At 39.1% G+C, this 23,778-nt stretch overlaps 3 protein-coding genes across 4 annotated transcripts in view; 2 read left to right on the top strand and 1 right to left on the bottom strand.

The window, feature by feature from the left end:
* LOC136261766 (adenylate kinase 9-like) lies at positions 1–15,127 on the top strand. Of its 2 annotated transcripts, XM_066055820.1 has the most exons (32): positions 11–82; positions 133–182; positions 1,041–1,097; positions 1,157–1,220; positions 1,267–1,319; positions 1,408–1,504; positions 1,550–1,662; positions 1,714–1,932; positions 2,141–2,272; positions 2,325–2,399; positions 2,762–3,006; positions 3,448–3,628; positions 3,856–3,979; positions 4,027–4,207; positions 4,474–4,699; positions 4,747–4,918; positions 4,977–5,165; positions 5,250–5,383; positions 5,435–5,648; positions 6,517–6,667; positions 8,228–8,295; positions 8,346–8,497; positions 8,759–9,064; positions 9,991–10,209; positions 10,260–10,470; positions 10,522–10,723; positions 10,940–11,086; positions 11,143–11,360; positions 12,500–12,866; positions 13,019–13,117; positions 13,167–13,384; positions 13,608–15,127. In XM_066055820.1, the coding sequence occupies exons 2-32, from the start codon at positions 138–140 to the stop codon at positions 13,805–13,807; spliced, it is 5,079 nt and encodes a 1,692-aa protein (XP_065911892.1). In that variant the 5' UTR covers positions 11–82; positions 133–137; the 3' UTR covers positions 13,808–15,127. The 2 variants fall into 2 exon arrangements, with proteins under 2 accessions (XP_065911891.1, XP_065911892.1); XM_066055819.1 differs by having other exon boundaries at positions 1–182.
* LOC136259847 (uncharacterized) lies at positions 14,111–15,010 on the top strand. Its single transcript, XM_066053400.1, has one exon. The coding sequence runs from the start codon at positions 14,111–14,113 to the stop codon at positions 15,008–15,010; it is 900 nt and encodes a 299-aa protein (XP_065909472.1).
* Positions 14,957–23,778, bottom strand: part of LOC136261768 (splicing factor 3A subunit 3-like) — a 24,234-nt gene continuing 15,412 nt past the window's right edge. Inside the window, exons 12-22 of the mRNA XM_066055821.1 lie at positions 23,518–23,586; positions 17,231–17,298; positions 17,141–17,181; positions 17,035–17,095; positions 16,920–16,992; positions 15,900–15,965; positions 15,748–15,846; positions 15,587–15,697; positions 15,444–15,534; positions 15,341–15,396; positions 14,957–15,189 (exon numbers count right to left, since the gene is read on the bottom strand). Coding sequence (XP_065911893.1) covers positions 15,112–15,189; positions 15,341–15,396; positions 15,444–15,534; positions 15,587–15,697; positions 15,748–15,846; positions 15,900–15,965; positions 16,920–16,992; positions 17,035–17,095; positions 17,141–17,181; positions 17,231–17,298; positions 23,518–23,586 — 813 coding nt within the window. The 3' untranslated portion in view covers positions 14,957–15,111. The remainder of the gene's footprint in view (positions 15,190–15,340; positions 15,397–15,443; positions 15,535–15,586; positions 15,698–15,747; positions 15,847–15,899; positions 15,966–16,919; positions 16,993–17,034; positions 17,096–17,140; positions 17,182–17,230; positions 17,299–23,517; positions 23,587–23,778) is intronic.

Raw genomic sequence — 23,778 nt, 5'->3', positions numbered from 1 at the left:
TGGGATTTAGTTTACCTCTTGTTGCTATGGTGAAGTAGTTTCTGACAACGAATACAATTTGTAATGATCACTCACTGATGGTGTTAGTTGTGTAGTGCTTGCTTTACGAGCTGAATATAGAGTGTCTACTAGTTCGAATGGAATCCAACCCGTCTTCTGTCGACATTTTTGATGAAGACGATGTATGTGCCTTACCAGTGAACATGTATTGCTACAGTATGTACAAGTTGAGCTGGATCCTGAAAAACAGTTAAAAGTGAAAAGTGGATTTTTTTCTCAAGAAAATTAGCTTTTCAGCCCAACCAGATGATTAGTGGTGACAGTAAAAACAAGACGTGTGGTTTGGCTCCATTACGAGTTCGAGAAAGGATTGTAATGGACACTAGTCTACACTCTTTTGGCTTCCTCATAAGAAATGTATGGTGAAAATTTTGATTGACTGTAAATATTGTGTCAGGCATTAGAACGAAAAGATTTTGAAATATTTTTAGCGGGTCAAGCAGTGCTACAAATGAGCCAAATTTCAAGATCATGTGTAACTGCATCCATGCCGGAGTTGTTGAGGATCCAGCTCAACTCGTACATACTATAGCAAGAGTACATAATAATAGAAGAGGGAGCTACTCTATTATTATGTACTCTTGACTGTAGTAATGTGTATAAGAGTGTGTACTGCTACTGCTGCTAAGCTAGTGAATAAGCAGTGTCTATGTAGATTCTTGTTCAGAATTTTTGTCTAATTGTCCTCAGTAAAAACTAAGCACTTAAAATGTATACCAAGCTGTGAAATTAATGATGGCGAATCATGACATGTCTCCCAGCCTGACTAATAACAATGATCTTGGCAGAACAGAGTAAGTGATTATGCAAATGTCAAGAATGACCAATCTCTACCTCTGCCTGACTTGGGGTAGGTGGGGCATAGGTTACTCACTTGATTACCCTGTATGTGTGCATGTCCACCATGTGGATGTGATTATTGTTGTATTGTGCAGCACCAAGTACAGTGCCATTATTATTATACATTTATTTGTTATCAGATTGAGCTTGAAACACTTCAACGTAAACCAGTGTGTTTTATCATAACTGGAAAACCAGTGAGTGAATATTAAGTGTCGTTAGCACTAGTCTGTATGACACACACACACACACACAGGGGTGTGGAAAGACTACATTAGCCAAACGTTTGGCTGCAGTGTGGAAATGTCAACTAATTGATGGTTAGTATTTGTTAAGAGTTTATAGTATGACATACCTTAACTACAGCTACCAGTACTATTGAACAAGCTGTACGTGATGGTACTCCACAGGGGATAATGGTATGTGTTGCATAAATTAGAAAGTTTCCTTCAGTCTGCCAAATTTCCACCAAAAATTTTAGTCTGCTATTATCCTGATGTGTTACAGGCTAAGGAGAAGCTATTTGCTGGAGAAGAGCTGGATGATGTATTTGTAGGTGAAATAATACTAGAGAAGTTACACTCTCCTGAAGTTCATCACTATGGTACATCACCTGTACCTTGTGCCATTTTACTTATATACACCACAGGATATGTGTTGGATTGTCTGCCATGCATGACAACTGGCTGGAAGTCAGTAGAAGAACAGTTATCATTTCTGAAGGACCTCCAGCTCAAGCCAGATGTGGTCATCAACTTGAAGGTTGTAGTTACCATATCTCAATAACCAGTTTACTACATGACTTATCAACAGATTCCTGTCACTGATCTTGTAGTGAGAAGAGACGGACAAAAAATTGACCCACTCAGCAACGAGCTATTCATCAAGACAGTGTATGCACCAGTGAAGCCAAAGGTGAAGGAGAAAGAGACTAACGATGAAGAAGGTGCTGATGATGATGAGGATGATGATAATGATGAGGAGAGAGATGAAACAGCTTCTAAACAAGATGATGAGCTAGATGATGATCTGGTACAGGCTGTATAGTAGGTCCCTAATAGATTAGTGATTAATTAGTACTACAAGTGCTATGTTGAATGCAGGGCCAGGCCTTAGGTGCTTGTCTAGACTATCAACTCATCTGGCACTTGGTTTGGGATTGTATGTCAAAATTATATAACGGGACCTGTGCTGTTACTGATCACAAGATAGTATCCTACTATTCTATTGATCACGATAGGTTGATATTGAGAACAACCAACACTTGGCAACAGATATTGCTGGCAGGCTAGTGAAGAGACCTGAAGATTTACCAGATCAAATAGAGCAGAGTATTGATCAGTACAAGAATAATATATTAGTCCCATTAGAGGTATAAGTGTGTGTGTTGTGTGTGTTTTAAACTTGTTTGTGTCACTCCTTAGAATTATATTATTGAGCACAACAGACAGTACTTGATTGAACTAGATGCTAACCTACCACCTATTGACTTGTTCAAGGTGAATTGTTTAGTGGTAGGGCATTGGCCTGGTAATCATAAGGTTTCAGCCTGATGGGTGTAGCTTTGTTCCCTTTGCTTTAGCCCACCCAACTCTACTACCTGGGAATATCATATATATATATATATATATATATTTTTTTTTGGCTGATGCTGCCATCGTAGTTATACAGAAACTGTAAGATTTTACAGTGGAGCTTATCACCCTTGAATTATGGACTATCTCTTTTAGAAGATATTTGGATGCCAAATCAATAGTACTGGTATTTTATACTCCCCCTTAGCTGAGCATCAGCTCTTTACAAAAATTTGGTGTTCGCGTTAGATGGGTTCCACTCTAGTGATGTCACGTGCACACAATAGGCATTGTTAACAAAGCTGATGTCACTTGGTCTCCCGAGAGCCTCAGCTCCCAAGAGGTTGATCAGTGGAGAAGAAGATGATGAAGAGCCAGAGGGACTTGATGCTGATTCCTTCATGCAGCAACTGTCAGAAAGTGAAACAGTCCATCCTAGCTTTAGATGGAGGAGGTCTCGCTGGGGCAGGTTTTGTCCCGTACAGCTGGCTGAAGGGAACATGGTACTGGGAAGAAGAGAATTCTCCGTAGGGTATGTATATACCATGTATTGTGTGTCTCTGTACAAGCCTTGGTGGTCTGAACTTCATTTATCTGTATCCTTGTTTATCCAACTTAAAAAGGATTGTTATTTAGAGTGAAAATTATCTGTTTTATACCATTGAGGGTTGGATAAGTGAGCCGGGCCAGCCTATACAAAATCATAACATATACGTACACCCATATATAGTATTATGAGCAATATTCTTATTCTCTGTCATTGTTTGCTATTAACATGATTAGGAATAGTTCAGTAAATAATCTGATTTATTATAATATTAATTGTACTAATTTGGATTAGATTTTACCAATCTAGTTGACTGAGACTAGTCCTTTAACTTCTTCTTACCATAGACTACACCCAATGAGTTATTCCACACCTGTCAACACACCTATATCAATATATTGTTTGAATCATGTCAACTTTATACAGTTTCTTGGACAAGATGTACAGCATGTCATCAGCCGAGTCATTAGTGAAGTTCATACGTAGTCCAAGGACCTACCTACTGCCTCCACATCCGATGCTGCCATGTAAAGTGTGTGTATTGGGACCACCGATGTGTGGTAAGACCAGCCTAGCTAATATGATCGCTGAGAAATATAATGCTATGGTGAGTACAGGGTAGATCATTTTTTGACAAACTCTCTGTATTGTGAATACAATAGAGAAAGGTTTGGTCCAAGCAAGCCCATCTCCATATACGTATATGTTTTTTTTTACCTCTGAAACCTCTGAAAGAGAGGAAAACACTCTTTTATTTACGGTGTAAACTTTCCTTGATCTCAAAGTGTGTGTTATAAGAGCACTGTAAATATAAGAACACATATCATTCCACAGGTAATCAACCTCAATGAATTAGCATTGCCTCTGGTACAAGAAGGAATTGAAGAAAAAGTGGAACAAGCAAAAATAAATGCTGAAATGAAAGCCATCAATACACTAAATTCTCAATTACCAGAAGGTAAATGTGGAAGAGACTAGACTAATGTGTACACACCACACATACAGGTAGTCCCCAGATTGAGGTGGGCACAGATCACCCTGATGTGTTAGCTGCAATAGAAGAGGAAGCCAAGAGTGTCAGAGTTTCAGAGTTTCCCATTACAGTAGAAATGTACATGACTGCTCTAAAAGGTGGTATTGATCAGGCTAGAGCAAGGACCAAAGAAGTTGACCCAGGAGGGACTAGGTATGCTACTGGGATATATACCTGTCAATTTGCAAGAGGCAAGGATTCCTTGAATACTTTGAGAAAGCATGCAAGGAAAATTTTGTCTTTCATATAGGGTACACGGTGGTTTATTGGTCAAGGTTTTCCTCTTTCAAAGATATAAACGTTGAGCCAGACCTGTTTGATTAAAATCTTTCTTCTCATATAGCTTGAAGATTTTCTATTGTGTCCCTTATTCATAGAGTAGTTTAATAGTGGCTTTACTGTACTATTGTGTGTGCTAGGCTTGGAGGATGGGTACTGGATGGGTTTCCCTCGACAAGAGAGCAGTGGGCTGGAATGTTGGAGCAACAATTGATACCAGATTGTGTTATTAGCCTACAAGACAGCAGTGATAGAAGTCTTGTGTTAGCTGAGAGGGTCGCTGAACTAAAAGGAATTGAGAAACTGGCTACTACAGTGGTGGCTGCAGGACTGGACACTTCTACTGGAGAAAGTATTCCTGAGAATGTATGGAATAATTATTGTTGTTGCCATGATAATGTGATGTGTATTAGGACATTACCATTCACCCTGAGATGCAGCAATGGGTATCAAGTTTGTCAGAGTATGAGGCTAACTGGAATCAACTAGCTGCTACCATTAAGGGGGCGGCCATTGATCCGATTATTGTTGACTGCACCCAGGAGCCCATTGAGATGCTGACATCAGCTAGCAGACAAATGGAAAGTTTGTACATTATTGTCCTTACCAATGGAGGAGTTCTGATGTGTCATTGTGTTTGTAGTGGTGTTTATGCATCAAGTGTCCGAGTACTCTGCCTTGGAGGGTGATGCTGATATTGATGATGATCCGATATTAGAAGAAGCTGACAATCAAGATGATCAAGATGAGGAGGCATCTGAGGAAGAGCAGAAGAAACGCAAACCATGGGGAGACTCTAGACACTTTTGTCCTGTAGCCCTGAAGGAGCAAGGTTAGTATCTGTGTAGTAGTAGTAATATATGGTAAGACCTCTATACTGTTTGTACTGTATTGTGTGTATTATGTTCCTGTGCAGAAATACTATGGCCTGGTAATCAAGATTATGCTTTACGCTATCGTGAAAGACTGTACTATTTCTCATCTGAAGAAGCTAAGGACAAGTTTGCAGAAAATCCCACTTCGTACATTGCTAGAGGCAAGCCACTCAAGGTATGTGGTAACATGGTAGTTGAGTTATAAACTTCAATCTGCTGTTGGTAGCCTCCAGTATTTCGACTGTTACTGCTTGGTCCCAGAGCTTCTGGTAAGACTACTCTAGGACGTGACCTTGCTGACAAGTTGGGAATATATCATGTTGGATTTCGGGACTGCCTTCAAGAGCAGATATTAGCTAAAATGAAGAAGCCTCCATTAATGGATGCTGAAGATTTTGAGCCACCACCGAGCGAAGAGAAAAACAATGAGGAAGACACTGGTGAGCACATGGAACCTTAGTATCCCTAGTACATAAATAGGACATCTTGACACTTTGACTGGTTCAGATACACAGTGGAATTGGTGAAACTGTAATAAGGCCACCTTGTTATAGTGGCAGGGTCCAGGTGTATTTTCCATACTATCCCTTTTTATTAATTGTGGCCACCTCATTAATAAGGTCATTCTACAGGATCAAATTGAATGTGAAATTCTCTCGATAAAGTAGCCAGTGACTGAGCAGGCATTAAACCGAAAGCCAAGATAACAAAAAAGTTTATTTTAGCAATTAGAATTTAATAATGTATTTAGCTCATAGCAATAGCTGCATCTGCTTCAGTGCATTTACCACGAGTGACTGTTCTATTAGAGTGTGTCTCGATCTTCTATACAAAATCTGCATACAATTTAATATCACAGCTGTACTTCTTATTGTACTCAATGCTTTAACCAGCTTATTTATTTGCCATCCTGCCATATGTCTATAGCTTGTATGTTTCACCTCTAGCCAGTTAGAATACTGGAGTATAGTCATTGTGTATAGTTATTGTGATATCACAGGCTACTATGTCATGGTCTATGCATTAATACCCTCACCCATATTATGGCTAGCTGTTGAAACCCTCAGTAATAAGGCCAGTTGCTTTATGACCACATTTCAATAATAGAGCCGCCTCATTAACAGGGCCGCTTATTTAGGGCCCCAAAGGTAGTCCTATTAACAAGGTTTCACTGTGGCTAATAACAGCTCCTTGTGATCTACAAGAAAAGATGATTGCAATGATTCTGCTTTTAAGCTGAACATTGTTCTATCAGATAAGATAACTAGTAATAATAAACAATGGAGCTATTGTGCTTGTCCTTGACAGAATCAAAGAATGAAGAAGATGAGGAAGACACTTTGGTTCCTCTGACTGAAGAAGAGGAAGCCATTAAAGCTTACCTTGCTCATAATGAAGCTTTACCTGATGAAACTGTTGAAAAGTTTATCAACCAATTCTGGTATGATGAGCCATACAAGTGAGTGCTATATGTTGTATTGATGTGATGAGGTTGATCAGTGTCATGATCCATCATCAATGTTAAGTGTCATCAATATCAAGTGTTATTGATATCAGGTGTCATCAATATCAAGTGTTATTGATATCAGGTGTCATCAATATTAAGTGTTATTGATATCAGGTGTCATCAATATCAAGTGTTATTGATATCAGGTGTCATCAATATCAAGTGTTATTGATATCAGGTGTCATCAATATCAAGTGTTATTGATATCAGGTGTCATCAATATCAAGTGTTATTGATATCAGGTGTCATCAATATCAAGTGTTATTGATATCAGGTGTCATCAATATCAAGTGTTATTGATATCAGGTGTCATCAATATCAAGTGTTATTGATATCAGGTGTCATCAATATCAAGTGTTATTGATATCAGGTGTCATCAATATCAAGTGTTATTGATATCAGGTGTCATCAATATCAAGTGTTATTGATATCAGGTGTCATCAATATCAAGTGTTATTGATATCAGGTGTCATCAATATCAAGTGTTATTGATATCAGGTGTCATCAATATTAAGTGTTATTGATATCAGGTGTCATCAATATCAAGTGTTATTGATATCAGGTGTCATCAATATCAAGTGTTATTGATATCAGGTGTCATCAATATCAAGTGTTATTGATATCAGGTGTCATCAATATCAAGTGTTTCAACACTCGCAAAACCTTTTCAGCCATCCCAACACAGTACATGACTAAAACTAGCTAGGTGGTGTTAGTCTTACTGGTGTGGTGAACTGTGTCAAATTTAGAGAGGTGTCCAGGGGATGACATGTCTTAGTATAGCATGCAAATCTAGGGGGCTTGGGGACATTCCCCCAGACCATCTGAGATTGAATCTGAACAGTTTATCAGAATACTAGTAGGGGACAGTATCTCGATCTTGAGGCAGTATTCAGTTGACCTATAGAATGCCCCCCTCAAATTATACTATCACTGAGAGTAATTTCAGCAACCCTGTATTTTTTAAGTCTTACAGGTCCCTAGTGGGATAGCAGTCACATTAGTTGACTGTTGTATTAGGGTGACTGCTCTATTAGGGTATATCAATCTTGGTAGAATCCAGTTGGTTCACTGGAATTGCAGGTAAGTTAAGCATTTGTATAGTCAGCTATGTGTAATACAATCAGTACAATTGTTCAATGACAGCTAGAGATAATTTTAACCCCTCTAATCTCTATGACCGGGGCTACAGCTCCCCCTCTCTGTCGCCCCTGATTTTGCAAGTGACAAGGCATTCAGACACATCAGGCTACACCATGTCAATGTTGGAGGTTGTGTTACCAACCTCTTGTGATACTAACAGTAAGTTTTCCTTGTTAGTGCACATGCTTGTAATGAGCAATGGGTAGTTGGCTTTTTATAGCCCTTTTAGGTGTTTGTCCCATTTCATATTATTAAACAAGTTCTCTTAGGCTCATGGTAATTACCTTGTACAAGTTCTGCCTTCTGTGTAGCCCTCGAATGTGTTACTGGTAAAGTTGAAGTGTCAATGTTGTTACTACTCTATAACAGATCCACAGGAGTTATTATCGAAGGATTTCCTTCAACACCAGATGAGGCTGAATTCATGGCCACTAAAGGTAGCAGCATAACTCTCTTGTGTTCACTTGTGCAACTGATAACTTCACAGGACTGTTCCCAGATGCTGCTGTTATTTTAAAGGTCAATGATAAAGATATTATAAGTCGAATACTTCCAAACAAGATGGCCATTTGGACCAGAAAGAGAGACAAGAGATTGGCTATTAGGGAAGCTAAAAAGCAACAGAGAATCAAAGAATGGGTTAGTATATATGACATTGTAGCAATGGTGTAACTACAATTGAGGTGACTGAGACTGTGAGCTTAGCTGAAGTGATTTATACTCTAATAGAGTAGTCATGCTACACTGGCCATGACTCTAATAGTCATGTTAGTTATACCTTGTATAATAACTGTGTTCTCCGACTGAGCATATAAGCTGATTAGTAATACAGGCCGGGTCATTGTAAGCTCTTTGCCTGCATTAAAATGCAATTAAATAAATTAGACACTCTACCTACAGGAAGATGACAAAGCCAAACGCAAGGCAGAGATCACGGAGGAGTATGAAGTACAGAAGATGAAACGTAACGCAGAGAGGGAGGATACAAGAGAAGCTGCTGATGAATCAGAAGACGAAGCAGAAGACATAGAAGCCCTAGAAGCAGAGGAAGAATACAAACAACAGTTAGAAGAGATTGACAGTGAAGAATTTGAAGATGAAGAAGAAGAAGAAGAAGAGGAAACAGAACTGGAGGCCACTGAGAGGATGAAAACTGAATTGACAGAAAATTGTGAAGAGCAGACACAATCTATTGAAGGACTTCAGGTGAACTGTGTAGTACACAGTAAATAAGGAGTGTTGACATTATCCCATCCAATTTATAATCTGTTTTTAGCTACTATAAATCCACCTAACTATTAAAATTCTAACTTTCTACTATTGACAGCTTCAGCGTCGCACAACAAAGTACATATCGAATGACTATACCGGCAACTATAAATCTCAATTACTTGAGCTCATAATTTGCCTCTAATGTACGTTTTGGACATCTATGACATAATGTTTTTTTATCAAAAGCCTAAAAGCCCCTACCAATGCATTTAATATCACTGACTGTGTTAAATTTACTTCAGGAAACACATGATTAGGTTCTAGTTATAAACTACAAATGTAAGAGCTACCAATGTTTCCAGCAGCAACTTCTATTTCAGCAGACTCTCTCATATATGAAATGTTTTACCGATAATAAATAACCTACCTACTATTGATAATAAATAACCTACCTACTATCGATAATAAATAACCTACCTACTATCAAGTACAAACTTACAAACTTTCTTTGGAATCATTTTGAACAGAATTTTGATCCTGACAACACATGCACTTTTTCTTTTGTTTGTCCCTGTAGTAATTGTAATAAGTCCCCCAACTTTGATCACCTGTAACCCTTCTTTAATGAGTTTTATATAGTATAAGTAACTATAACTAATCTTAATAATTCCTATATAACTACTTGGATGCCAGTGGACCTTCAGCATACACTAGATCTTAACGACTACTTGTGATTAGTATACTGTTGTATGTATGCTGTAAAGGCAAATGATAAATAAATAAATATTGCAACATAATTTGAAATCTCCTAAAAGGAGTCACTGATGCATGTTGCCAGTAGTAATACCCTTTGTTGTACACCATATACCCTAGTCATGCTAGTATGTGATATATCCATTATATACCACTCATTATTGCAGGAGGTTCTTACACAATTGTTGATTCCTAACTATTCAGTGAATGGTGGACGAAAGCTTCACGTGGTGAAGTATTCAATGAAGAAAGCTTTAAGACCGTTTCTTGAAGACAGGGCAGGCCTGTTGACTAAATGTGTTCCCATCAATATGAGCATAGCCAGGGGTCTTTTGAATCACGGCTACAAGCAGTACAGCAAGTTTGGTCGATGGTGCCCAGTTAAGGTCAGTACCATCATTACTGATTTAGTTGATAGGATTGGTTCACACTGTAGCTGGCTGAAGGCCATACCATTAGCCTACCCAAACCTAATGGTGGAACATTTCCATTAATCTACAGGGAGCATGTCTACTTCATGTCTACTTCAGAAGCTCGTGATCTGTTTGCTAGAAACCCTTACAGTTTCCTACACTTGCCCAGTAACTGTATTCCAGTCCCTGTTAGGCTGGCCATTGTGGGACCCACCAAATCTGGCAAGTCTACAGGTAAGCAATATGGGTACTGTGGCAGTTAAGTGATGTCCTGTGTTGTTAAAGTGGCTAAGAGGTTTGTGGAGACGTTTGGTTGTGTAAGATTATCAGTTGGTGAAGCAGTACGGAAACTGCTAGAACAATTCCCAGACACTGAGCTAGCTGGTCAGATCAAGTCTCATCTCAAAGCAGGGGAAACCATCCCTGATGAATTGTGTGTGTTAGCACTTGACCGAATTATGATGGATGTGCAGTGTCAAACTAGAGGGTGAGGATTGAAAGTCATATCTTGTGGAACAATGTATCTATATCTATAAGCAGTAGTTGGATACTGTGATACAATGCTTTTGTACAAGTGTATGATAATTTCTTTGTTTATTACTTTAAGCTTTAACAGTTACAATGCATAACAATCACATTTCTGTCATTTCACAATCAAAATATGATATCAAGTACTCATCACTAATCACGGATCTCACTATAGGTATGTGTTGGATGGCTGGCCACTGACTAAGGAACAAGTTGATTTACTCAACAAACACCGGATGATCCTCGTGTGTATAGTAGAGTTACAAGTTAGTGATGAAGAGTGTTTGAAGAGAGGAGAGATTGACCGAAAATCTCCTTCAAGGTATATTCCAAAACTACTGCAGCTACTATGTAGTTTATTATGTTGTTATGTTGTAGACCATTTCCACTTCACGACAGTCATCGTATACAACTGATTAGATTGAACAACTTCAGACAACATATTGGAGCAGTGAAGGACTGGTACAGTGATCAACATGATAACTGGTACAGCCTGGATGGGAACAGGTCTCAATGGTGTGTCTGGGAAACTGTTAAGGATATAGCACTAGCCACCAGCCAACAAATACAACAATACTTGGAGAGGATTGGCAAGGGTTAGCGCTAGTTTTTGTGAATGCTCACTTCTCTTTAATAACACTAGTGACCATATCAAGCATAGCTAAGGTGTACTTCATGACCTCGTTAATGAGACCATCTCATTATAGTGACCATGTCAAGTAGGTCCCAAGGAGTACTTCATTTGTAAGTGGTTGTACAGGAATTAACAGGGCTACATAAACTGTAGATACCAATAATGAGGGATGTTGAGGTGCTGTGACTATCCACAACATGCAGAGTAAAATATTTGGCCAATTAGAACACATGAGCAACATTTGCAGTGGTGGGTAGGATCTACTCATGATGCAAGCAGATTATTGTCCTGCCTGTTTTCTGGGGATATTCATGCTGAAGCAAAATGACACAGCACCAATCCATAGTCACATCAGCTTGTCCAAAAGTAAACCAGCCAATGGAAAGGAGTCACTTAAACCTAGTCTTGCCATCCAGCCTGTATTTTTTCTTTTCTCATTTGGTCGTTTCCCAACCATAGGATAAAAAAAAAATACAAACTGGCTGGTGAGACTAACCTTAAACCACCATGAAAAAAAAGTGGGGTGTTGGGGGAAATAAACAAGCTACTACAAGTTAACGCTGTGGTCAGGTTAGAGGAAAGTGGACAAGGTCAGACTTTTGCAGCTTCCCTTGAGCAATACCAGAGACAAATAGGTGACCATTGGAAGCTCTATGTCTACTAGTAGTGAACAGGTGAGAGGAATCAGTAAACATGTGAATTTCATTACCCCATGAAATCACTGTACCCTGAACCTGAGCAAGGAAGGATTCCACAGAAGGCTTGATAGAGGTCACGTTTACTAGGAGGTTAACACCTCTCCTCCACTGAAAAAGCACTGTGCCTTAGGTCACGTTTACTAGGAGGTTAACACCTCTCCTCCACTGAAAAAGCACTGTGCCTTAAAACATGCACTAAAAACCTAGGAGGGGGGTATATAATACCAGAGCACAGTGCACAAATGGCAACAACTTCTCTATGGTTAATTACCACCTCATTATAGTGACCATGTCAAGTAGGCCCGAAAACATAGCTACACTGACCATGTCAAACATAACTATCATGACATTTATTCCTTGGTGACCATGTTAATTATTGTGTTGAACTGTACACTTGATATAGGCAGAGCTGCATCAATTGCTAACATGTGTATTACACCTACCGAGTTCACTCAACGATTGGGGGAATGCCAGGAATATTGTCCTGTTAGTTTAGAACTTGATGGAGAGTTGGTGGACTGCAGTGGAGAAGTGTCACTCAGAAATGCTGCTGAATACAAGAACAAATACTATAAGATGTCATGCCAAGAAAAGTTAGAGCAGTTTCTAGTTAATCCTGAACAATTTGTTGGTGAACTAGCCAAGACAAGACTACCACCTGTAGAGCTGTTACCAAGGATACGATCTGCTGATGATGTTAAACAACTGTTTCCCCAGAGACTGGAGTTGAAGGGATTTTGTCCAGTCACTTACACTGATGGCAATAAAAAGTAATTAATAGAGATCCCGGCTGGGCTGTGTGGCGGGATCTCTAGGCACTTGTATAGATCAAGTTGTCTGGAGTTCAAGTCATCAGTTTGTGTGGGGGAGTTTCATTGTGACTCCTAATCAGTGATAATCACTATATGTTGTGTTTCATTAGGTATGAGAGTTTGGTTAGAGGTGACCCCTCTTTGGTTGTGGAATACAATAAAAACCTTTTCTGTTTTGTCTCTCAGCAAGCAATGGAGAAATTTATGAGGTAAATTCTCATTGTTTTGTAAACATATTATTCAATCTTACATTATCAGGTGTCCACAGAAGTATTTGGTGGATCATCTCCCCAACAAATTACCTCCATTACAGCAGCCTACCTCACTAACAACACTACCCATGCTTGGCTACATGGAACAAACCGTGTCAGTCGCTATTACTAATGCCCTTACTGCAACTGGCTGCTTTAAACCCAAGCACCCATTTGTGTCACCAACTCAATCAGCACTCATATACATGGCACTACATTTAAAAGGTTAGTCCATATTTGGTAAGAGAAAAGTGGTAAATTTGGCACTCACGAGTGTGAACTGAACATAACCTTTTCTTCCCAAAAATCCCAGCTATCATGGTAAATTTGCCAATATACAAGCATTTTCTCAGCCCACATTGTCCATGGTATAACACAAGACTGGCTGGGAATTAACAACTGCCCTAGGCACTTATGAGGTCACTTATCTGTTGTTGTTTCACTTTAGCATTCAACCCAGCCAACAGTGAATATGTCAGGAACAAGTACAAAAAGAAACTGATGAGATTTGAGGAGCAGTGTCAACTGATCCACTACCTCAGTACAAACATGACAAGTGGTTACAAGGAACCTAGTGAACGACCAATTGACTTTGACCACAAAATGACATCATTTCTTGACCTTGATAAAACTTTAACAGCAGTTTAATGTTGAATACTTAAGTTGTGTACATTAGTTACAAATGTGGTGTGACGTGCCTCTCGTGTCTGCCATTCACGTGGTTTATTTACCCCGCCTATTATTAAAATAACTCTGAAGAGGTCAGTCATCACATGACTCCAATGAGTACCCACGTGCCTTATAGCATGCGAAGTATCAGTATAGCTGTTATTACTTTCCAGCTCTTGTTTTACCTTAAAGGTGCGCTGGGAAATACTAACTGTTTTGTTGAACGTTTGACTCCCGGAATGACTTTATTCTTTTGGCTGTAGGTGAAGAAAAGTCGGAGAAATGAGCAAATTACTAAATGGTTTTGCTGGACGACACTGGATGCTAAGGGCCAGGAACTTTATCATTCGATATCAAACCATCCGGCCTTACTCACTGTCGTACGAAGAAGCCGAGAAGATCAAAAGTCAACTGCAGTATAGAGATGCAAAGTTGTTAACGCCGAAAAATGGCGACTCGTCTACTGAATATAAAGGCATTATGTTGCTGGCTTGTGGTCCAGTGATGAAGTACAACAGCATGAAGCAGTTCTCCACCCCATACCTAGAAGCTGGTTTTGCTGTAATCAACATGAACAATGGTTTCGTGGATTTTGCCTTCTGCAGGCCCGCAGACGCCAAGATTAACAACGTGCTCGGGTTAATATCGGACAATATCTCCAAACCTTGTCCATTAGTTGCGAAGATGTACTGCAGCGGGACTCCTACCTACCTGCCATCCATTATCAAAAAATTGTCACAACCGGACTGCAAGCTAAAGCTGAGCGGTGTAATATTTGACAGCAGCCCCCCACTTAGTGCTGCTATAGATGTGATTCGGGCGAGTAGATTCTTTGAGGGCCAGAAAAGGTACCCAACAGTGTACCACAGAATTAAAGAAGCACTGATACCTTACACGTGCATGTTAGTAAATGGTGTAAGCAAGAGAAATGCTCTGGACAGGATCACATCCACTAGTTCATTGTTTCAATCAGTTCCTCAGCTCTACGTGTACTCCACTACTGATATTTGTCTTGACATGAGTCGTTTGCACAAATTCATTGATAAGCAATGTCAACGCAAAGCTGATGTTACAGTACACACATTTAATGATACATTACACATGTTGCATCGTCTGAAATATCCAAAAGAATATGACAATCTATTATTCAATTTCCTACGGACAAAATGTAAATTGCTTTAAGACTTCACAATCAGCTGAACTTGTATATTAGACTTCATTTCAGCTATATATGTCTGTATGTAAAGTGTATTTTGTTACTATGTATAGTTAATGAAGAGTTACTACAGTAGTCCCTGACGTCTTAAATCTTCGTACGTCTTTTTATTGACAACATTGCCGACTGTGTCTTCATACTCCTCCTAGGGATAAAACATTTGTGTACCATAATATTATTAGGTATTTTAAATAAAAGGTTTGTGGCAATTACATTTACTGAATAATTCATGAAGCCTTGAAAATTTTTTAACAAGCTTAACCTCAAAAATTTCAAAATCCCAATAAACTATTTACCTCACGGTCGGCCAGCCAGCGATCATCATTTTTAGTAGACTTTATCTTCTCCCATACTACAGTGGTACAATTAATACAAGTTACAAGAGGAGGTGTGTCTTACGAGCTATTGCATCGTTAATTGTTGTCACATTGTAGAAATGTGAAGTGTTGGGTATCCCAAGACATCTCATACCATGAGCATGTCTCCATTCCTAATAACACACCATACTATTAGTATACTATAGCTCAGAGTATGGTTCTCACAGAAAAGTGTTGCTGAAAAGCCTTAGGGCCTCGGTAAGTATGCCCTCCACAAATCTCACAACGATACTCAATGTTTAGACCATGAAGCTTGTACAGCCAGTATGGAATGGGCTAGCAATGGAGTTAATAGGAACAGTAATCAATATTATAACTTGCAGTACTTTCCCATCCCATCCCAAGGGAAGATTCTTAGGGTTATACGGAGCACTGTCATCATCATCTGAATCAGATGCGATCACCTCTTCGATATCTTCTTCTTCCTAAGGAACACATTAACAAACAATGGAAGACTACAACAAGCCGATTATCTTACTTCAAGTTCCTCTGCAGTCCTTGCCATTTTCCTCTCAATGTTCTCTTTAGTAGCTTGTTTCTGATCCTGTCAACATATCAACCACTAAGTGATAGTTATCATATTATACAGAAACAAAATTAGTGGGTTAAAACATTTTGAGGTTACACACCACAGCTCACCACAACCAACAGGTTATGTAACCACAAAAACTGGTTTGTCTGGACTACCATCAGGCCATTCTCACCTGTTTTGTGTTTGTGCCCTTTCAAATGCCAAATATAACCACAACAGACAGATCTGCTGACAGGATAGTATTATAGTTAAAATGGTTTCTGCATGTGGCTTTAACTAGCTACCTTAATTGCTTTTCTGTAATTACAGTTAGAGGTGTGCGATATATCGAAAAAATATTGATATTGCACTAATTTTCTGGTATTATTATCATATTGAATTCGATATTGCAAATGCTGATCTCGGTATTTTATTGATTAATCAATATAATTGAGAAAATTTAGATAAAGTTACAATATTTTGGTTTGTGATTGCGCAGTTATTCTAACCCTCATTTATCTGTACCCTTGCCAGGGGCAGATCTAGAAATCTTCAGAGGGGGTTTCTGTCTGGTTCTCTGGAATTGCAACTTCAGCCTAGTTGCAAGTTGAAGACCAAAAAAAAGGTCACTACGTGCTTTTCAATGCTGTGAAGGTGAAATTTTGCCAATAGAGAGAGCCATAAAATGTATAACTCTTTGCAATTTTTATCACCCAGACAAATCATAGGGGTGTGCGCTAGTTCAGCGGGGGTTTCTGGAAACCCCAGAAACCGCCCCTGCTCGCTCATCTGAAATTGGAAAAGACTGTTCTATTAGAGAATTTCAACAGAGCTCTGTATATAAATGTGTGGGTTTTAGTTATCCGAAAATTCACTTATCTGAACACAATTACCAAATGGAATCCGGATAACTGAAGGTCCACTGTACTTATAATAAACTTTAGACATTATTTACTGTGGTCCTATTCCAATATTTGCTGAACTTACAGAAAGTATTTCAGACAGCCGATACACTTGTGCCTCTAGAAATGCCACATCTTCATTTCTCTCATCCTCATCTCTACAAGCTAATAACCAACTCCATCAAATTAACTACACAAACCTGTTCTTGTTCATTTTTGACTTCACAAACATGGAAGAGTCGAGAGTATCAAGAGGTTTTCCTAATTGTTATATCATTTTCTACTTGTTATACTAACATGACGTACCTTTAGTGCTGAACAACCTTTTGGCCCTCTGCTCCAGTGTGCTACAATTAGAAGGTGTTAACATGCTATCCACAATATGATGTCACTTACCCTCCACACTTCAACCCTAGAGCCATTAGTGCTGACTTGAGCCGATCCAGTCCAAGAGACATCAACTCCTGTAACACATTAGACCTGATTATATTAATTTGGACTAGCTGACAAGAAGAGGTACCAGTTCTTTGTGGTGCTAGAAATAAAGGTAAGAAACTGGTTTGCCATTTTTGGAAGACAAAATGGCTTCCCCATTGAACATATATGGCAAAAATTTGTTAAACCAAAATAAAACCAAATGTTGAAATGGCCAACTATTATCTTCCACTACAACAATACAATAAAGGATGCTGACACAAAGTAAACAATATCCAAAAAGATTTCATGCTAACTGCATAACTTCCTGAAATATGTTCTCTGTACAAACAAACCCTATGGCTCACGTGAACATGTTGGCCGTCACATCCAGTACAATGTCAACCTCTTCAGGATTACATAACGTTGTGCATGTGCTAGACACATGCAAGTATATTGGTTGAGAAGTATGCTACTTGACCCTCCCAGGACCAGACATGAATACTGTACTAGAAGTAAGGAACAACTGAATTATTGTAAGCTATCAAGAACCTGGAGGTCATTTTGGTATGCAGTTGAGAAGATGTGGAACAAATTGTCTGAAGAAATTGCTGCTTTTCCACTGCAGCTTACAAAAGGTCAACTGAATTGGAAAATTCATGTACAATGTGATTGCATGGATGTATTGTTTGTATCAAACAATGCACAAAACATCATTTAATAATTCAGTTATACAGAGGATATTATGAGATATTAACCCACTAAGTTTGATGATGCAATTGACATCACATTAATTAGTCAGTACATTATGTACTGACTAATTACAGTAATGATGTCGATTGCATCATCAAACTAACTATAATATTATCACTCTAGTTTTTAAATAACTCAAACACTAGACAATATTTCTTCCTCAGACTAAGACACCATTCCAAGATGCTGTGTAATAGTTGGATGTGGCACTGAAGGAGGTAAGGGGTACAGATGTTTCCAAGTGATGTAGCTGTTCACACAAAGTGGGTAAGGACTGTACATCAACAGTGTAGAGATTGGAAACATCATCTACTTTACTTTGTTCAAAGCATACATTTTGACACAGTGGGGATACCCTATCATGATGCTATGAGCATTCCAACACTATCTTGTAGACCAGATTCAGAATGAAGAAAGTAGTAATGTTATAGTTAACAAACCATCAATACAGATCATCGATGTGCACCAGCTCAACTAAGTAGCAGATGATAGAAGGAGTAGAAGATGTTGGCAGTCCTTGGTTGTTGGCTCCCAATTCAACAGATATGATAGTCAGGAACAGGATGACAACGGTTACCATAGAAACAAACTACGGTATAGAAATACTATACTGCAAGAACAGACACTCCTGGCATAACATCAGTTGGAACCCAGTGTGATCTAAACATCACATGTTACCACTGAAGTGTTGCTATAGAGCCAGCCTGAAGACACTGATGATGTCAATGACCTTTCATATTTCTCTAGCCACAACAGAGTTTCATCTACACCTGTAACTAACATGAGTTAATACAGTGACGACATTGAGCAGCCATCAACTGCAGCTGAGACAGGATCAACAACAGATGAACAACACATCACTCCTTTATGTCTCACAGTTCATGTCCTGGAATGATAGCATCAGGTGTGATATCATGGCGGATAGCAAAAGTGTTTGGGCAAACCAACACATACCAGCAGGAAATATTGTGGTTTATATGGCTATTCTATGTAGTGGAGAAACAAAAGCTCCTGGACTCGAACACCATAAGCAGCTGTTTTCATCAACTGGCTCATCGGCACTCCCATAATGGTATCAATGGCTGTGCAGTGTTACCAGTAGAAATATTCTATAATAAGCATCCATTAAATTATAGACAATGATTCTTAGCCCATGGTAACAGTCATGGAGTAGCTAACATACTTAATGATTGTGGGTCATGCTATTTACCTTACAGCATTCACGAAACTATTACCACTCAATATTTATCAGCTTTTGTGTCCTCAGTTTCAATTACCCTTTCTACAAGCCGACTCTAGTATAGTGGTTCAAAGCAGGACTTCTGACGGTCCAGACAGCAACAGTTCTTCACCAGCCGCAAAAGACAAAGATTTTAAGAATCACTATCTGCAAGTGAAGACCCTCAAGTTGTCACTCTCTGCTATTCTAACACTCACAATATAAAGTTTTTGATTGCTTGATGTGAAATCACAAAAATAATTATACACAATAATGACTTGTGGGTTAATATCTTGAAATATCAGTATTACTGAATTATTAAAATGGTGTTGATACCAATACATTCATACTACACGAATTTTCCATTTCAGTTGACCTTTATAAATTGTATAGGCTTCACTGCTTTAGATAACAATTAATGATCACAGTCATGGTTAAAGTGGTTGCTAGGTGAGATATGCTTCTGGGTTAATGATGAAAGAGATTCTCTTGTGTTTACAGCTTGTAGACTAATGATGTTGCATAACTGATCACCTGAGACTCTTTTGTCTTTAAAACCACACCTCAACTATCACACTCTACACATGAGGCTTAAGTCTCACTCACAAATGACATTCACACATTAGGTAATCTCACACACTGACATTCAACAGCATTATGTGTAACTGTGATCATGATGCTGAAAACAAAGTGACTACACAGCTACTTGATGTGCATCTTAAGGCCTTTTCACACTACAGTTGAATGTGCATTGAAGTCGTATCAAACGACTTCACACCCGAGCTGGATTGACCACAATGCACGTTCAATCTGGCTTCATGTCAATCCACCTCGAGAGGTGAATTGATGCGCATAGCTCAATTAGCAAGGGGGTGCCATACAGTCTCCAGATATCTCGCACAAAGCATGGCTATTGAGTCAAGACTAAAGCAACGACATACCTGGTGTTATACTCAGCTAGTGGAAGCAATACGGTCACCATGAGTGAGTGTCGAAGGAATACCGTATCCTTCTGAGATCAATGTGCCCAGTACAGGTTTCTTCCTAAGGCTTCTTGGCACCCAACATTTTGTAAGTGTACTAACAACATTCCTCACTGCAAATACTTTTCTGACTGCAAATACTTTTCTGACTCCAATGGAATACAAATAAGGTAGTACAATGACCGATACTATTATATGCATTAAGTGTGAAAAGGCCTATAATACAGGTGTGTCACCAATAAAATTTCTACAATCTGAATTTAGATTGTAATGAAGGTGTACATGCAGTAACAGAAGACATCATGGGATTCCATGGACTAAATTGTATTATGGGCTCAGTGGATAATACAATAATCAAACAGTACGGTAGTACTGTTTAAGTAGGGATCGCCCGAAATGACACATGCCGTCAAAAATTCTGCCTTTTAAAAACCAGCCTAGCAGCATTATACGTGATGAAAATCACCTTTATGGAATAATATTAGTCCATCTAACATGAAACATAGTATTAAAAACAAGAAAACACCCACTAGTCTTGTGCAGCCAGACCACTATTTCAGCACTGGGGCTTATCGATTGGAGATTGTAAGCGCCCGCACTGAAAAGGGTCTGGTACACTTCCAATAGGCCAGTTGTGACAGCACCGGTAGGAATTTGAGGTGTTGATAGGCTGATTACTCGAATAGTCTCTAATTATCAGCACTGGCTACTTAAAACGTGTTTGAATCAGTCAACAGTCTCGAAGTGTTAAATGAGGTGCTGTCACAACTGGTCTATTGGAAGTGTACCAAACTCTTTTCAGCGCAGGTGCTTATAATCTCCAATCGATAAGCCCCAGTGCTGAAATAGTGGTCTGGCTGTGCGAGATTAAACACCTACAGGCAGCTGGATATAGAATTTTTTTTTTTAATTGTCAAAACTCAAAATTTCGTCTGCCTCACTCACCCACTGACCACGGTCGCAAGCCTAGAGGCCAAACGAAGCAGTGCATGGCCACAATAACAAACTCAAAGGTGGAATGTGCCTTTTGGGGTGTGTGCCCTCTGTGCCTTGTCTTTCCTTTTATCTTCAATCAAATTGTTCCTCCGTCTTCTTCATGCAACAAAACCACATCGAAGTGTTAATTTTCCACATCAACACTTTCTTTGAGCAGCATAATAGACGCCACAAAATTATTTAAGGCACTTAGACTATGTTACTGTATGGAGGTAGGTCTACTAGATACCTTATCTTCACGATAGGTCAGACTACGCTACTGTACGGAGGTACTAGACACCTTTCACGATAGGTCATAAGATCACGATAGGTCATTCTTTATTCCATGCCAATTATCGATCAAGATCATGATGACCACACTCCTTTTAAGGAAAGCACACACCTCTGTAGGCCAACTCAAGACAGCAGTCACCCTAATAGAACAGTCACACGTTTATAGCTAGCTGTATGCTTTAACATAAAAACTAAACAAACTAGTATATTAAAAATTATTAATTTTAAAATGAAGTAGGGATCCAAACAATAAAAAGTAGTGAAACAAGAGATGAACAATGGTAGCTATTACAGCATAGCTCGGTGGGAAATCCCTACTTTAGCATGGTATAACAATTATTTTGTATTCAATGCCAAAGTAGGGATTTCCCACCAAGCTATGCTGTAATAGCTACCACCATTCATCTCTTGTTTCACTACTTTTTATTGCTCGGATCCCTACTTCATTTTTAAATTTATAATTTAGGAGGCACAACTCCATATTAACAAGGGTGGAGAGCAAACATTCCACTGTACTTTCTTGATTGTCTGTGCCACATAGTGCACAATGTGTCTGCGGAGAAGTTTCTTAACATAAAATCACATGCTGTGGACCTTAATATGCTGTATGAATCTGGAGTTGCAATCAAGAAGAAAGTGAGTGATTGGAATGCTACAATAGCAGCAGTACCTACTCATGCTTAGCTGGGTTATCACACAATTAGAGAACACTGAATATTATGCACACTTTTTCCCTTTGAACACTTAGCAGAAATGTTGGACCATAATGAAGTTGGTCAGACATACTGGTCCTAGCTATCAAAGGTGGCTTGGAACAGTTATAAGGCTTCAACAGTGTTGCATAAGATATTAGTAGTGAGGCTTAAATACCGCTTCCTGTCATGTGCAAATGAATAAAATTATGTTACATAAGCACAGATCATCACTGCATTGAACACAAGATCATTACTGCATTGAACACAAGATCATTACTGCATTGAACAAGATCATCACATGCTATTATTACAAGCCCACCTGCTGGGGGAAGATACGACTATCAAAGTTTTCATGGGCAAGCAGTAGTTAATAAACTGCAGAAGCCAATTTTATATACTCACCTCCACCCGGTAATAGTAAATTTTGGTGGTTTACACCTTTGTGTGTGTTTGTGTGACATGGGTAGAACTAACGTGTGAACTAAAGACCTGACAAGAAAAGTAGCTCCGAACAAATTCAGTGCTAAGCACAAAGGAGGAGTTCGCTCTGAAGAGCTAAACTTGTAACTCATGCTACACTTATCCCAGAGACTTCCTGTTTGTTGAGAACAAAATGCTTCATGGATATCTGTTAGTACAAGTCACTTACTGGTGATAGGTAGGCCTTGCAAATTTCAAGGTGAAGCCATATGGAAGCTGTCTAGGTTACATGTTTGGTTTATGGTTTTGACTGTTAATCATAATCTGTCCCTGGTTGCTAGGAGATCTATATCGATCAAAGTTAAGTGGTTGACCATGAATGTACTTGGTTAATTAGTAGCAGCCATATAGCCCACAACTATCACAAGGGCAGCAATTTACTGTAAGCAATCACATGTACATACTAACTGTGGTGTCCTGCTTATGACAGGTCAACTACAAAATGTCATTGTATGTATTATTTTGTATTAATGCTTTACAGTGACCAGCACTGAAGGTCTGCAGCAACATGTGCTGCAGCCTTTGGATTACCTAACCTAATTTCAAGGACTTAGACTTAGTGACTTATAGCTGAAAAGGTGTAACAGAAAAGGGGCCAAAGTAAGGAAAAAAATCCCTCCAACCCCAGGAATCGAACTGCAGGTCACATTCATATTTGTCATTGCATTGGCAATGGAAAATTCCCACCAAAAGTGAAAAAAGTGGTCTAGGCACAAGAAATGTGACTGGGCATGCAACAACCAGCCCACAGGTCATATCACTGTACCCAAATGGAATACCTGAGACTGGTATCACATGGACAATGTATGGTAATGATAAGAACCACAAAACTCACAATCTTGAGCAGTTTACATGTAGTAATGTACAAACCTCTGAGGACGAGAATGCCGACAAGTCAAGATGTGCTCCAGAGTGGATCATAGCACTACTGGTATCTTTCTGTAGTAAAACAGTATCATCACTGTGTGTGTGTGTGTGTGTGTGTGTGTGTGTGTGTGTGTGTGTGTGTGTGTGTGTGTGTGTGTGTGTGTGTGTGTGTGTGTGTGTGTGTCTGTGTGTCTGTTTGTGTGCGTGTAGTGCATGTGTGTATACATACATACATACATACATACATACATACATACATACATA

Source organism: Dysidea avara, chromosome 7 (genome assembly GCF_963678975.1).
Source record: "Dysidea avara chromosome 7, odDysAvar1.4, whole genome shotgun sequence".
Lineage (NCBI taxonomy): Eukaryota > Metazoa > Porifera > Demospongiae > Dictyoceratida > Dysideidae > Dysidea > Dysidea avara.
The sequence above is the reverse complement of the archived record's forward strand: the minus strand, read 5'-3'. Positions and strand labels throughout refer to the sequence as shown.

What these genes read in the sequence shown, in the direction of transcription:
- LOC136261766 (XM_066055819.1), top strand. Translation starts at nt 138, where the DNA reads ATGGAATCCAACCCGTCTTCTGTCGACATTTTTGATGAAGACGAT. An exon ending in ATGAGCTAGATGATGATCTG is followed by an intron (nt 1,933 to 2,140) that starts GTACAGGCTGTA and finishes TGATCACGATAG; the next exon opens with GTTGATATTGAGAACAACCA. An exon ending in AAATTCTCAATTACCAGAAG is followed by an intron (nt 3,980 to 4,026) that starts GTAAATGTGGAA and finishes CCACACATACAG; the next exon opens with GTAGTCCCCAGATTGAGGTG.
- LOC136259847 (XM_066053400.1), top strand. Translation starts at nt 14,111, where the DNA reads ATGAGCAAATTACTAAATGGTTTTGCTGGACGACACTGGATGCTAAGG.